Raw genomic sequence first — 14,314 nt, 5'->3', positions numbered from 1 at the left:
CTGCACTCTCCTGTCTTAGTGTCTGTGCTTGGTTTATAGAATAAGGCCCTGTTGTACTTCTGGAGTATATAGAGGGCAGCAACAGTTCTGTTTCTAGCTGTGTTGAACCTTGATCTGGTAACTGACTTTACAGCCTAAATCAAGGAGCCTTGAACCCTCTGATTTCATGAACGATGCACTCCCTTCTGATATCTTTTCTTCAGTAGAACATACATCTCCTCTGTCTGGAATACTTTTTTCAGAGAGCAACCTTTTGCTTTTCTGAGATGGAGCTGGGCTACCTGAGGACAGGGTCACCTTCCCACTGGTTGGCTGAGGGGTCAGAGGTAAATGTTTTGGTGCTTACTTATTACTGGAAGGCAAAAGGTGGCAGACACAAAATCAGTCACTGAGACCAAAAGTTATTTCAAACATTGTGTATATCTTCTGCTTATAAAGTTATGACAGTGCTTGACAAAGTCACTGCCAAGGGCTGGGGGCGGGAACCTAGACTGTTTATGGAAGTTCATTTTGTTTTGATTTTGATTTTCCTGGGAGAAATCATTGTAAACAGTCACATTCTCAGAAGCACCCCTACGATAATAAACATAAACACAGCATTGCAGTGAAATTAATCCTGTAGTAACCCAAATGTAATCTCATGCGTTGGAAGTGAAGCAGATGAATGGACGAATCTGCCCGGAATGGAGGTGAAGAAGTCAGGAAACTTGGGTCTGTCCCTGTCTCAGTTCTTGACGTGCTCTTTGTTGCTCTGAGCAAGGAAGTTGTTTAATGTGCCCCTGTGACAGCGGTGGAGGAGGAGTGACACCACCTGTTGGCCATATTGCAGCCCACCCTGGGAGGCTTCACTATGGTGTTGGACGTGAGTTGACTTTGAGCTCTGGAAGAAAGGGGCAATGTAAATACAGGCATTTGTATCCTAGGTGCTCCGGAGTTGCAATCCATTCTCAAAGGCTTACACAGCCAGTCTCAGTTTAGCAACACTGTTCTGGTCACAGCAGAGCTCCCTTCTTTGAGAAAATCTTGTTGTTGACTGTTCTGGAAAGAAACAAGAATATATCTCCAAAATACCAAAATAGCTATCGGAAGAGTTGTGACTAGTTTTAACATAGGTACCAATTAGTGAATTAGCATAAATTATGAGAAGGGGGTCAAAACTCATCACACCATGTCTTGTTTGAAAGCCTATTCTCCTAACACTATGTCAAAACACAGGGCACAGAATAAGGCAGATGTAAAGAATTATTGTATACATGACTTTGAATTCCTTCATAGGCCAGAATGTGCTTTTCTGCATTTTGAATGCTGATAATACTAATACTAATAGCTGTTATGCTGTACCTAATACGTACCAGTCTGCAAGTAATTCTCACATATGTAAGTTGAGGCTCACAGCAGCCCTGTGTGGCAGGTACTCTCGTCATCCTCATTTTACAAGTGAGTAAATTCAGGAACAGAGAGGTGAAGTAACCTGCCTAAGGCCAGTCAGCACCAAGTGACAGAGCCAGTCTGGCTGAGTGGAGGCTGGCATCTCTTCGACCAGTGTCATGTTCTGTTGCAGCATCTTGATCACACAAGCAAAAACAATCAGTGCAATGAATGCTGTTTTCTAGGAAGAGAATGGGGACTACACATATGTGGACAGAGTGAAGTTACCCTTGGCTCACGGAACCTTGTTACTCATGGAAGGAGCCACCCAAGCAGACTGGCAGGTGAGAACATGCAAGTAACGTGGATTTGCTGTCATGTAGAGGCTGTTTCCTGACTGGCTTGCGGTTATTAATTTCTGTATTAGACTTGGTGAAAAGCAAGTGGCTTTTATAATGAGCAAGAGGCAATAAACTGACATCATTTCCAAGGGGTTTTGATTGTACTGACAGTCAAAATGGCCCTCTACAGCAGCGGTGTCCACTAGAAATTCCTGTGAGGATGGAAATACTCTGTGTAGCCCAATGTGGTAGCCACTATACACATGACTGTTGATCTCTTGAGATATGGCTAGTGTGCTGAAGAACTGAATTTTTAATTAATTTAGAGCTTCAGGCAGCCAGTGGCTAGCATATGGGGCTGCACAGCTCCATAGCTTAGGCCAGGCCATTTTTAAGGTGTGCAAATTAAGAACACTTAGCATGAGAGGGGAATCTCATGCCTGTCTGTGATCTCAGCTATTTATGTGTTTTCTTTTGAGCTTTGGAAAAATGGCAGGAGGCTGAGAGGAAGAGCAACACTTAGAAAAAATGAAACTGTCTCCCTGTGAGGGTGCTGACATATCACAGTGAGGGTGGTGGTGGAGATTTGTTTCAGAGAAGGAGACCTTTCTCCACAAGACTTAAAAGAGCTATTGCTGCTTATTGACGGGAGATAAAATTGAAACATGTCTATGTCCTCATAAATAAGTTTTAAATTGCTTTGGAATAAAAGTGTAAGTGTGTGTATGTCAGAGTTATTCATATTTCCATTTAGCATCGAGTGCCCAAGGAGTACCATTCTAGAGAAACAAGAATAAACTTGACCTTTCGGACAGTTTATCCTGACCCTTGAGGGGCGCACTGGTGATGTGAGGTCTTGGAGAGGGAAGCTGTGCTGAGACTGAGCAAACCTTCCACCATGAAGAAACTTCCGGAGACTGGTCCAGCTGCTCTCATGGTGTGGCTGTTTGGAAGATGTGGATGGGATTTGCTTCCCAGCTTGGAGTCCTATTAAACGACAGCCTACAGTTCATGTTTGTAATATGTTTACTGTGGGAACAGTAATCCCTAATCATGTTTTGAAATCACATATTTTCTTTAGGCAAGTTAAAAACTGCTGTGGCTGTGTTCACAGATGATTTTGTCCATAAGCAGTTATTTTTCTGCCCTCTCCCGCTTCATTTGAAGAAATATGAATGTACTTTGCCTCCGGGGTAAATCCACACATGTTTGTTCCTTGTGCCTTCAGCAAAGTGGAGATACAAACATGAGTCAGTGACTCTGGAGCCTTGCGTAGGCAGACAGCTGCTAAAACCCAAACAGAGCTTTGTTGAAGTCTGCCTTGACTCCTGAACATCTTGGCTTGTGTGCTATTGTAATGCAAAGCTGCATATTCTGGGAGCACTTTATTTAACTGAATCTCCTTGCCTGTCCATCTTCCCAGGATATGCTCAGACAGGTTACAGGCCTCTGAATAAAGAGCAGAGGTGGTATTCTCCAGTGCATCTCCAAGTAGCCACCTGGACTACTTGAAATACAAGAGAGAACTGTCCCCTCAGAGGGAGGAAGAATTGAGTGATGTCATGAGACATTTCGGCTGAAGAGCAGCAAATGCCCTGCTAGTGGCAGCTGTTCTACATAGATTATTTCCCCCTGGAGAATGACTTGAGTCATTTAAACCCTAGCCAGATAGGAGCGGGAGCAGTCCTACAGGGAACAGACTCAGTTACCTAAGAGTCCTGTTCACTTTAGATTTCAGTAGCCCTATGACTAAGGCTTTCTTCTGACTCAGTGTTTTCTTCTACACATGTTCCCGAGATGAAAGCCTTAGTCTCTGATGTCACCAGGGTTCCCAAAGCAGACAGAGCGACTGCCCCTTGTTGCATCATAAAAGCACGTGTCTTCCTGACCCCTTGACTTAGGAGCCGCATGCCAATTCCAAACCAAGGCAGGGAAAACTGGAGAGAAAGAGAACGGATTTAAATGGATGAAAGTAGGGCGAGAGAGTTGGAGTTTCCCTTAGCTCCCTGTGGGGAAAATTTACCGAGCCTTCTTGCTTTTGATCTTGTTTCCATTCTGTGCTGTAAGATTGATGATCTCTATGATCACAATAAAATGCCAAAGGCTGGGCAGGCTCTTCCCCAGAAGGCAGATGAATGCCATGCCTGGCCAGGCGCTGTTCTCTGACAAGCTCTGTAGCTTCTTGAACCAGAGTCTCTTAAATGTTGTTGCCTGTGTGTTGTTCCTTTCTCTAAGAAATGCTAAATGCTTTATGAAATCTGAACATCGTACTGACTGAGTCTTCCTGTGAGGGAGGTACAAATCACCATAACTATAAAATGAAACCTACTCAATCCCTAGCTTTCCTCCAATTCAAACAAACACAACCTGGCCAGGGTGGTGCAGCCAGCTTTGGCTATGAGCTGGCTGCATGACCTGGGGAAATTCCTCTTCTGTTCCCACAAGTGACAGGGCTGGCAGATGACTCCAGGTCTTAACCACATCCCTCCTGACCCGGGGTCATGCTCTCCCCTCGCATCAGCTCCGATTTCACCTCTTCCCTCATCACTGCCATGTCTGTCAGGGAAACTAACTCCTACTCTTCAGCAGACAGCCTGGACCACCACCTGGGTTTCTTCACCTGAGAGCAGCAGTCTTAGGTTTTGTTTCTTGCTGTCAAATGCCGGAACTGCCATTCTTTCTACCACTAAGATAATGTCCCTTCTGAAATGTCAAGTAGGTACTTGCCATAGAATAAAAGTACAGGGTTAGGACCGGACAGGAATTCCAGACCCCAGCAAAGGAGGCCCATGCTCAGTGACTGCACCAACCTGTTGCTGTGTTTTACTGGTGGTAGATCTTAACTAGGAGTTAAGGGTGAAGCTATTTTTGCCAACATTACTTGTAAAGCAGCGGGAGCAAATATAACGGCTGTCGCATGAAGAAAAACAGGTCTAGCTTTTTAGTTGCCCGTTTTTTGAGCTTTAATAACCTGCCAGAACAATTTAAGAACCGTCCTAGGAGCTTTTCATACATAATTCCTAATCCTCCCGGAAGCCCTGCCAAAACAAGATGCTGTTCCCACTGTAGGGACGAGGCAGCTGAGCCTCCAGGAGGCGAAGTCATTTCCTAGGACCTATGAACGGCAGAACCAGCACATACAGCACCGGCTAATGCCTAGACTGTGCTTTTCCCTCTGCCATGCAGGATTTAGGCAGAATAGTGGGCACCCCCAGGCCCATGAGCCTCAGGGCTTGCTCATGCAGAGCGGGCAACCCAAGCTCACCCTAGTGCCCTGCTGGCCAGGCTGACTGCCAGGCCACTCTGTTTGTCCCCTGGCTTTCCTGTGAACCAGTGCAGGTATCTGCACCTCATCTCTCCTTAATCAACATGAGCATCTCCTAGTCAGAAACTCTGCTGCCAACTGGACTAGAACTGTCCAGTTTACTGGGTGGGGGAAGCTCATTTTGGGGGGACACAGTCCAATTTATGACAAATTAGACAAATTCTCATCTAACCTTCCTGGCAAGTGACTGAGACCATGTTTCCTGACCATATCCAAGCCAACTTTCAGAGGTAGACAGGTGGTCCCTTCCTCCCCTCACTCTTACCTGTGAGTACATTTGGGGACCCTGATGCCCAGACTCAGCGTCAGGCTTGCTCACGATGCTTACCAACACCACGACTCCGACCAGCAGACAGCCCGAGAAGCAGGGTAAGCTCTGCACACTAACAACATGTTGACAGTAGGCACCTTGCCTCAAAGCATGGGTCGGAGCAGTCTGACACAACATCAGCTTGTATCCTCAGTCTACAGCTAACCACTAACTCACATGGCATCGATGATTCCTAATAAGTTTGGGTCACAGCCCATAAACCTGCCGTTTTCCTGTGACACTCCCTCCCTGCTGCCTCCATGGCTGGTATGACCTGCCCTCGCGAGCGGCAGGTCTGTCGGGACCTGGTCAGTAAGTGGCACTGCCTCCTGAATTGTGTCATGGCAACCCCAGAAGAGTTCAGTGGGCACTGCAGTGAGCAGAGCGCTCCAGCTGGGCGGCTTCAGAGGAAGCCCTGACACGTGGGTCCCTGCCCTGCTGGGAATAGTTCTTCCTTGAGTTCTGGCAGCTTTCACTTGGCTGCAGAATATCTAAGACCCACTTTGCCTTTTCTGGTCATAAACACTTGTAGTGTTGAATCTGAAGTCTTGATTGCTTTATGTTCTTAACCATGCCTTTGAAAAAGCTGAATGTTTCCATAGTGATGCATTCTGTTTGTTTAAATCTTTACATATATGTGGTTCCACCCACGCTCTCCTCAGAGGGATTTAGTTCACAACTGTCTCCTTACCCCCTCCCAGCTTCCCTTTGCAAGGAACCCCAGTATGAGACCCTTGTCAGTTTTGTGCTGCTGGAATCCATTCTTAGATATGATGACTCCTGTGTCTCGGGGTCAGCAGGGAAATTATTTTGATGTTTACTAATGAGGGTGGAACACAGGCTAATGGTGCCTTTTCCAGCTGGCTTAGTACTGCTGTGATAAATCAGAAAAGCCTTCCCCAGCCTGTGACCAGAGCCCCATGCTGGGCTGGGCTTTCAGCTGGGCGCGTAGGAAAACAGGATAAATTAGGTAGTATTTTTGTAGCTAATGTTACCCAAAAGATCGTTTTCTCAGATGAGCCAACTTGGAGATGACCAAGGCATGTGTGACACTGTTATCATTACAGTTATTTGAATGCTATCACTTCCCCTCCATGTAATGGTGATGTCACACTCCCTGGACACCAGGGACAGTCCCTATTCTCATGTGGCCTCCACGAGTGTGGACGTGCTCAGGCAGGATCCTGGCCTCTGACCCTACTAGCTTTTAACTCTGGACACAAAGTCTAGGTTTCTAAAAGGTAAGGAAAGGTGAAAGCCAGGAGGAAGTGTAGAGTATTTACTGGACCTGTTCGGTACATAATCTGACTTATTCTTAAAAGCAAACCTATGAGGCGGTTGGTTGGTTTTTTAAACAGCTGAGGAAACTGAGGTACCTAGAGGATAGATTAGATCCTGAGACTGGGTGTCCCTGGTGGGCAGGCTCCTGCGTGGTTACTTGTCTGCAGGCATTTAGTGCGATCTCTGGGCCTCCCCCGGCCCTGGCGTAGGGGGGATGGGGGAAGCGGCAGCCTGAGTCTCCTGGGGCTGGAGGGACTGTGCTTTTCTCATCCCCTTTAGCAGCCGGCAAAACCTCGGGTCCTTGCCTGGGAGCCTGGAAGCTTCTCCCCGGGGGGCGGGAAGCAGGAGGAAGTGGTGGGCCAGGCGTGGGGCTCTCGAGGGCTGCGTGATCAGGTTGCAGTTAGCCGCCCACTGCAGGAAGGGTGTGGGCGAGCGCTGTGGCCAGCGCCTGCCGCACAGCGCCTGTGATGCTCCAGACGCCCCCGAGAAGGCGAGCGAGAGCCTGCAGGGCAGCATTAGCCGCGGAGACAGGACGGCAGCCTCGCCTTCCCAGGAGGCTGCAGCGGGGAGGCCCTCCCCCGGGCCGCTCTGTCGCTCTGAGGACCGAGTCGGAGCCTCTGCCACCAGGTCCCTCCCTGCCCCCACCCTTGTCTGCATGAGGATGGGACCATCTAGGAAGGGAATCCACACCCTCCAAAAAGCGATTCTGGGTTGCGGGCTGTGTCCTCCCTGCCTAAAGAAAGTTTGTGGGATGGGTGGACGAAGGATGCCGTGAGGGCCTCCCAGACTTGGGCCTGGGGTATTCAGGCTGCTGCCCACCCGGTCGGGACTCAGGAGAGTCCAGGAGAGGAGGAGGGCCCCGCAGAAGTGTCTCCCCCATGCCCCTGTTGGTTAGAGAAAACTTTTCTGTAATGTTTTCTCTGAAAAATATATCAAGGGATTAGCCACTAATTTCTTCCCTGAACCCTGTCTCTGATGTTAGCTGTGAGCCTCTATTCACCCCGTGTGAAGGGGAAAGGAGGGCAGTTAGCCTAGAGGCAAAAATCTGGGGAGGACGTCTGAGTGTGTGGCTTCCCGCTCGCCCCCCAGTCGGCCCCCTGGAGGGCCTCCCGCCCTGGGCTCGGAGAGGAGAGCCAGAGAGGAGAGCTGGCGGACTCTCCCCCTGCCTTGCTCTTTGTCTCCACAAGTCCTGTGAGGGTGTAGGCTAGGAGCTGCTCTCCCCGTTGGACAGATGCTCTTCTGAGGGCCACCCAGGGCCATGCCGGCAGAAGCAGCGTGAAGAGCCACAGCAAGTGCCTACGCCAGTGTTCTTTCCACCGCTCTGAGGTTCCGTGACCTCTTCTGAGATCCCCAGCTGAAGGCAGACCCTGGTGACAAGAGGGAACATGGGCACAGACAGCCCCAGAAGGTCGCTGTGCCTGTTGGGGCAGCCGTCCAGGGACTGGTGTTGGCGATCTCCATGCCGTCCTGGCCGGGTGGCTCGGCACGTGGCCAGGATCCCTGGCGCAGCTCGAGGGAGCGTCTTCCTGCCGAACATAGAGCAGGCCAAGCTCTGCACCAGCTGCTTGGGGGACTTAGCTGGACAACTTCAGGCAAGACTGGTCAGGCCCCCTTTACTGTCACAGTGCTGCCTGCAAGGGTGGAATTAGGAAAGAGCTTTGACACACCCCCTCTGTCCCAGGCTCCACATCTGGCAGACTTACTGCAGAGCCCCCGTGGGTCTAGCCTCAACCTGAGCCAGGCTGACCTGGCCTTGAGTCCCACTCTGTCCTTCCTAGCTGAGTCACCTTGGACCCGTCTGTCAGCCCCCAAACCTCAGTCTCCTCAGCTGTGAAGTGGACACAGAGGCAGCCACCTCTCTGAGGTCTTGTGAGGGTCGAGCTCATGAATGTGACATGCCTGATGCTAATGTGCCTAGCAATGTAATCGTTTTAAGTAGAACATTCCACATGCCCTGCTAGCCCCAACCCTAACCCCTCTGCTGGGTGGGCAATGCCGCTGTGACTGACAGATGGCCCTGTGACCCTACCCTTCCCCTTGCCCGGCTCCCTGGGTGCCTGCACCTCTGTTGTGGGCAGCGAGGGGAGGCCCAGTGGCTGTGGGAGGAAGAGCAATATGGAAATTGTGCACAAGGAGGCTGATCATATTAAGATCCAGCTGCACTTAAGCGTCTCCTGGGAAGCTCTTTACAGCGCACTGAAGAGAGCTCCCAGATGTCAAAGCGGCCTTGCTTCGAGGCCCGATAGCTCTTAGCGGCCTCGACACATGCTCCCCAGGTAATTGGTCTCCTAATGCACCAGCCCTGGCCGGGTTCCACCGCCTCTTCCCCCTCGGGTCAGTTCATGATGTTCCCCAGCCTGGCAAGCGGGTCACAGACCTGTGTGACACACCCCCGCCATTGTTTTCTTGTCCTTGCAGGCCACTTCTAGATTCTGTACAGGATGCCTTGGCCTGGAAGAGTAAACAGGATTGCCAGGCAGTGTTGAATCAGGAATTCTGTTCAAGACCAGGGCTTTTATGTCCACAGTTGTGTGTTAGATGCAGTGGGGAACATATAAAAGGGAGACACGATCCCTCCTATTACAGATAGAAGTAAACCAGCATGGTTTTCGTTTTCTTCTTCAACATTAGTTTTTATTCCTAACTACAAAAGGGATACGTGTTCTTGGTAAGAAATTTAAAAGAAAGATAAAAGGAAAATCATTCATAGCTTCACACCGGAGGTGACAGCTCTTCACATTTTGCAGTGGATTTCTTCTCTACACGTTTGTATACTTCAACAACAACAACAAAAAGCAAGCAACTTCATACTGAACTCATCAGCTTGTAGCCTTTTGCTACTTATTTTTTAAATTGACGCATGACATTAATTGTTGTTCCTTAAGAAGTGGCTGCATAGAATGGTATATAGTTGTATCGTTATGTACCCAGTCCATTGTGTTGGATAATTCAAGCATTGTTCGGGTTGGAGTTGCTTTTGCTATTTGTAACCATTCTGTTGATTTTGGAAATCATGAGAGTGGATGGTGGGGCTGCAGTGCAGCTAGGAGCCCAGGATTTGGCCTCAATCAGACCTCAATTCAAATAATAAAAGAAGAGATAAGTAACATTTTTATAGAGGCTGAATGTTGTGCCAGGCACTGTGTTAAGTGCTTTACATACATTGACTCATGATTTATGAATCCACATAACAGGCCGTGGGCTAGGCATTATTTTTATTCCCACTTTACAATTGATGAAACTGAAGCACCACCCCTCCACTTTTGCAGCCGTCCTGTGGCTAAACCTTTGTGCACGTGTATGATTGTTTCTTAGAATACATTCCTGAAAGTGGGGTCCTGGCCCAGATTTGGAAGCCTATACGTATTTTTAAGGCCTTGAATACATAATGTGAATGACTTTCCAGAAAGGTTGCCCCAACTTCTCCTCCCACCAGTGTTTGCGTATATTTGAGAAAATCGTGCCATGCTTTGAGCAGCAATAACGTGCCAGGCCAGTGCTCTAGAAAGCTTCTCTCCTTGAAGGAGAGGCTGTGCCTGGCCTAGAGTAAGCGAGCACTCAGTACCTCTTAGCCAGTGTTAGAACTGTTGTCTCATAGTGTGTCGTTTGTTGAGAAAACAAGACGCGTATTTGAAGAACCTCAATAACAAGCTGAATGTGGAACAAGGGGTCCTGACAGTGAGTGCCACACGTGTTGGAGGAATATGGGACGTAATTTGGGGTAGTGGTCATGGAACGCTGCATGGCGGGGGAGGCACTTGGAGAATGGGAAGGAGGACCCTGAAGTAACAGCCTGAAGGCTCATGAGCAGTGGAGCCTAGGTGGCTTGTGTCCAGGGCTTGTGTAGGGAGTGCTGAGCTGGAGGAGAGACAGTGAGAGAAGATGGGCCCATATCAGACCTGGGAGCCGCCCCAGGCCAAAGGCTCTGATGGTGGGGAGCCTCCGAGGGCTGAGACTTTCAGGAAAATGTACTTATCAGGAGGGAGCGAGGGGATGGCACTCGAGGTGGGGAGACCTGTGCGAGACCTGGACGGGAGCCCAGGCAGAGGGATCTGCGTGTGTGGCCTGGTAGGCACTCTGGGAGCAGTGAGGAGAAAAGATGTTGGGTTTCCTGGTGCTGGTAACAACCCTTCTTGCCGCGAGTCCTGAAGCAAAAGCAAAACAGACACAGGGCTCAGCTATGAGGTCAACATGTCTGACAGAGCTGGATGGGAGACCTTGGCTTCTATCCATGACCATGGTCAGACTCTTGATACTCCCTCACCAAGTCTGGGCCCTGAGGCACCCTATTCAAGGAAACAGCACAGCAGGCCCTGTCCCCGCCAGCTGCTGGGAGAGTCGCTGCCAGCCCCGCCGCACCAGCGCGTGGAGAGCCAAGGAGGTGGGCCTCCAGGCCTGCTTCCAGCAGGTGGACGCTGGCCCTTCCCGGTGTCCCTCCCTCCCAGGCGGGGGGCACAGGAGCCGAGCAGCACACTCCCTCTCTATGGGCGGGCACATCTGCAAGTGGGCAGGAAAGGGATTCACCGTTCCCCCAGGCCACTGCCTTCTCCAAGCTCCCCTGTCAGAGAAGTCTGTCCTCCCCTCCTGGAGGAGGGACTCAGCGGGCTTGGGAGAACATTTCCAGTATTCTTCCCCCGCCCCCCGGGGCTGGAAGGTTCCTTTCCTGGTTGCAACTAAGGTAAGAGATACTCCCCCCTCCCCGACACGGTCATCCTGCCCCATCCAGAATCCTTTGGAGGAACGCTGCCAGGAATCAGCCGGGCAGGGGAGTGTCCACGTGTCAGTTTTGGTGCCGTGTAGACCTGGTTCTAGAGCCAGCTCCTCCGCTTACTGCTGTGTGGCCTTTGGCAAATTTCTTGGCCTGAGTTTGTCTGCCAATAAGACTGGGTTGTTGCGAGAATTGAGCGTGACAGTGTAGACCCGTCTCGGTCTGGGTAACTGGCATCATCGAATAATGTAGATGGGGAGGAGGCTCCTCCAACCTGCGGGCTTGGGGCGGATCTCACTGTGATGGAGGTGGCGTGACTTCTGTGTAGACGGGTCTAGGACAAGGCCTTGGGGGAGAGAGGCCCCAGCCTGGCCAAGAGAGACTTGGGAGGCGGCTGTACGGGGCCATTGGGGGAGCAGTGGGAGGGAGTGTGGAAAGGGACCTGATTCTGGGGTGTTCCCATGGAGGGGGGCTTGGGAGGAGGGAAAGGAGGCGGGGAGAGAGCCAGAGAGGAAGGAGAAAGGTCTTTCACGACACCCCATTGCCCCCCACCCCAATACAAAGCACTGTATTCTTCCCACTCTCGCCTGGGAGCAACATGGGGCAACAGTTGGCAAGGCTGGTTGTGTCTAAGGTTAAAAGGTGAGTAAGAAGTTGGGCCTCTGAAAGGTGGCCCCTGGGCGTTGGGGCAGTAGTGTCCTGGCATCCTGTCTCTGGGCCCTGGGCCAAGCCCTTCTGCACTTGGCCCCAGTTTTCCCATCTGCAGAATACAGGGGTTGCACCAATTTAATTTTTTGTAGCTGTTTTGACCACAGTTCATCGTTAAGAAAAAAAAAGTTTCCACACACATTTAACTACAACTAAAGCTTAATAGAACAACACTTCATTACACGTCTCTACTCTGATGTTGTCTGTTCTGCGTCATTCAGAACTGCTGGTGACGGCTCCCTAACTGATTGTATGGCCCACTAATGAGTCACACCCCTCGCTCTGAACACTGACCCAGCTCATCTGGAAGTTTCCTTCCTGCGCTGGCAGCTGGCAGTTCTATTCCATTTCCTCTGGCCTCATGACCCCCATCAACCAAGCCTTTGTGGTTTTCTTCTTCGTGTCTTCAAACAGTCATCTCAGATGCGGGAGGGAGCCCCTGGCCTGATGGCACTGCTCCGAGTGCCCTCTCACCTCCGTGGGAGGTCCTGGCGCGCCCACTGGCTGGGCCCTGCATGCACTGCATCAAGTGCCGGGACGTCCGTGGGTGGGGAGGGCCCTGTGCCATCACCACGGGCAAAAGAGTGGGTTTGGATGTCATCCACACTCCTCTCCCCACCCCACCCGACCGCTGCCTGGGCCAGAGGACACCAGCCTTCTCTCTGGAAAAGTTGTTGGGGGGCTTCCCTGGTGGCGCAGTGGTTAAGAATCCGCCTGCCAATGCAGGGGACACGGGTTCGAGCCCTGGTCCCACGTGCCGCGGAGAAACTAAGCCTGTGCACCACAACTACTGGAGCCCACGTGCCACAACTACTGAAGCCCGCACACCTAGAGCCCGTGCTCCGCAACAAGAGAAGCCACCGCAGTAAGAAGCCCGCGCACCGCAATGAAGAGTAGCCCCCGCTCACCACAACTAGAGAAAGCCCACGCACAGCAATGAAGACCCAACGCAGCCAAAAATAAATAAATAAATAAATTTAAAAAAAAGAAAAAAAAAGTTGTTGGGAAGTGGAGCCTCCCAGTTGGAATTCCAGACTCTTCCTCAGGCACAGCCGCTTCACCGTGTCCCTCCTTTCACTGAACCCCTGTCTGGGCAGGTCCAGGGGTCACCATCGTGAGAGCTGCTGATGGATGATGAGATGAGCTTTGGCAGTGATAGACCTGGGTTCAAACCTTAACTCTATCTCTGCCTGGCTGTGTGGCCTTGTGAAAGTTCCCTAACATCTCTGAGCCTGTTTCCTCATCTAAAGTTTGGAGATAGCAACACCCATCTTGCAGGATAAACTTAAGGGTGAGATGATAGGTACCGAGTGCTTTGTGTTGGTGCCTGGCCTGAAGAAAACTCATTCCTTGAAATCCTATCCCCTTGGGTGTCCCTGTGAGGGAATGGCTGGAGAAATAGCAGCTGTTGCCGCCTTAAAGAAAGAAGGGGGAGATGCCTTCCATGGGCCAGTTATAGGAGAGCAGTGTTGGAGAGAGGCTGCCTTGAGTGGGCTGTCCTGGGAGTGACCTGCAGCCCCAGCGTGTCCAAAATGTGCAAAGAGCCTGGGGTGCAGCAGGCATCTTGTGTCCCCTGGGCAGCTGGAGACAATGTCTGAGGAGGCAGACAGGCAGCGACTGGGGAGAATGGAGTCTCTGGGCCCCCATGGCGGGCCAGGAGCTTTTCACGAGGCTGATGGTGTGTGCCAGTTCAAGGCCAGGCTCACAACACATCACGCAACAGGGCATCGTTTCAACCCTAATTTTTTGGAATACATTTAAAAATTCACCCTCCTGCAGGGCAAATTTTACCCCAGTATGTTCTCATAGAACAATCTGGTTTGATCCTCATAACTGCCACCCTGGGTAAAGGATGGGGCAGGCACAAGGCCTCCGCCTTCACAGGGTAGCAAGAAGAACTTTCTGGCAAGCACTAGAACCAGGGTGCCCAAGCAGGCAGCCTCGATACGCTGTTTGCCTCTTCTCATGCTGTTACCCGTTGCCGAGGCTGCGTGAACGTCTTCTTTGTGGGTCGTCTTCAGAACCCACAACACTTTCTTTTTGGTGCCCCCCTCCCATGATGATAATTATTGAAACATCCATATCCGGGCTCAGATCCGAGTTGTTAGGGATCTGAGCCAAGCTGGAGACAGGCACGAGGGCACCTCTATCTTCAGAGACTGCTGTTCCTGGGCAGCTGCTTCCCGAACACAGAAAGCCATTCCTCCCAGGGCTCCTGTGCGCATTGGCTCTTGATAGCTGTAGTCACCGGGGCTCTGACAGCTGAGGCGACT

The 14,314-nt window shown here is 50.9% G+C and overlaps 1 protein-coding gene across 11 annotated transcripts in view; it reads left to right on the top strand.

The window, feature by feature from the left end:
• The window catches only part of LOC137230270 (alpha-ketoglutarate-dependent dioxygenase alkB homolog 3), a 180,903-nt gene that overhangs the window by 31,932 nt on the left and 134,657 nt on the right, over positions 1–14,314 (top strand). The window contains exons 9-10 of one of the 11 annotated variants that reach the window (XM_067749338.1): positions 1,614–1,712; positions 2,464–3,878. The exons of the other annotated variants lie outside the window; for them this stretch is intronic. Of the exons in view, the coding sequence (XP_067605439.1) occupies positions 1,614–1,712; positions 2,464–2,541 (177 nt within the window). The 3' untranslated portion in view covers positions 2,542–3,878. Of the gene's footprint in view, positions 1–1,613; positions 1,713–2,463; positions 3,879–14,314 lie in introns of those variants that run through there. 11 annotated transcript variants of the gene reach the window in all.

Source organism: Pseudorca crassidens, chromosome 9 (genome assembly GCF_039906515.1).
Source record: "Pseudorca crassidens isolate mPseCra1 chromosome 9, mPseCra1.hap1, whole genome shotgun sequence".
In the NCBI taxonomy this organism is placed as follows: domain Eukaryota; kingdom Metazoa; phylum Chordata; class Mammalia; order Artiodactyla; family Delphinidae; genus Pseudorca; species Pseudorca crassidens.
The sequence above is the reverse complement of the archived record's forward strand: the minus strand, read 5'-3'. Positions and strand labels throughout refer to the sequence as shown.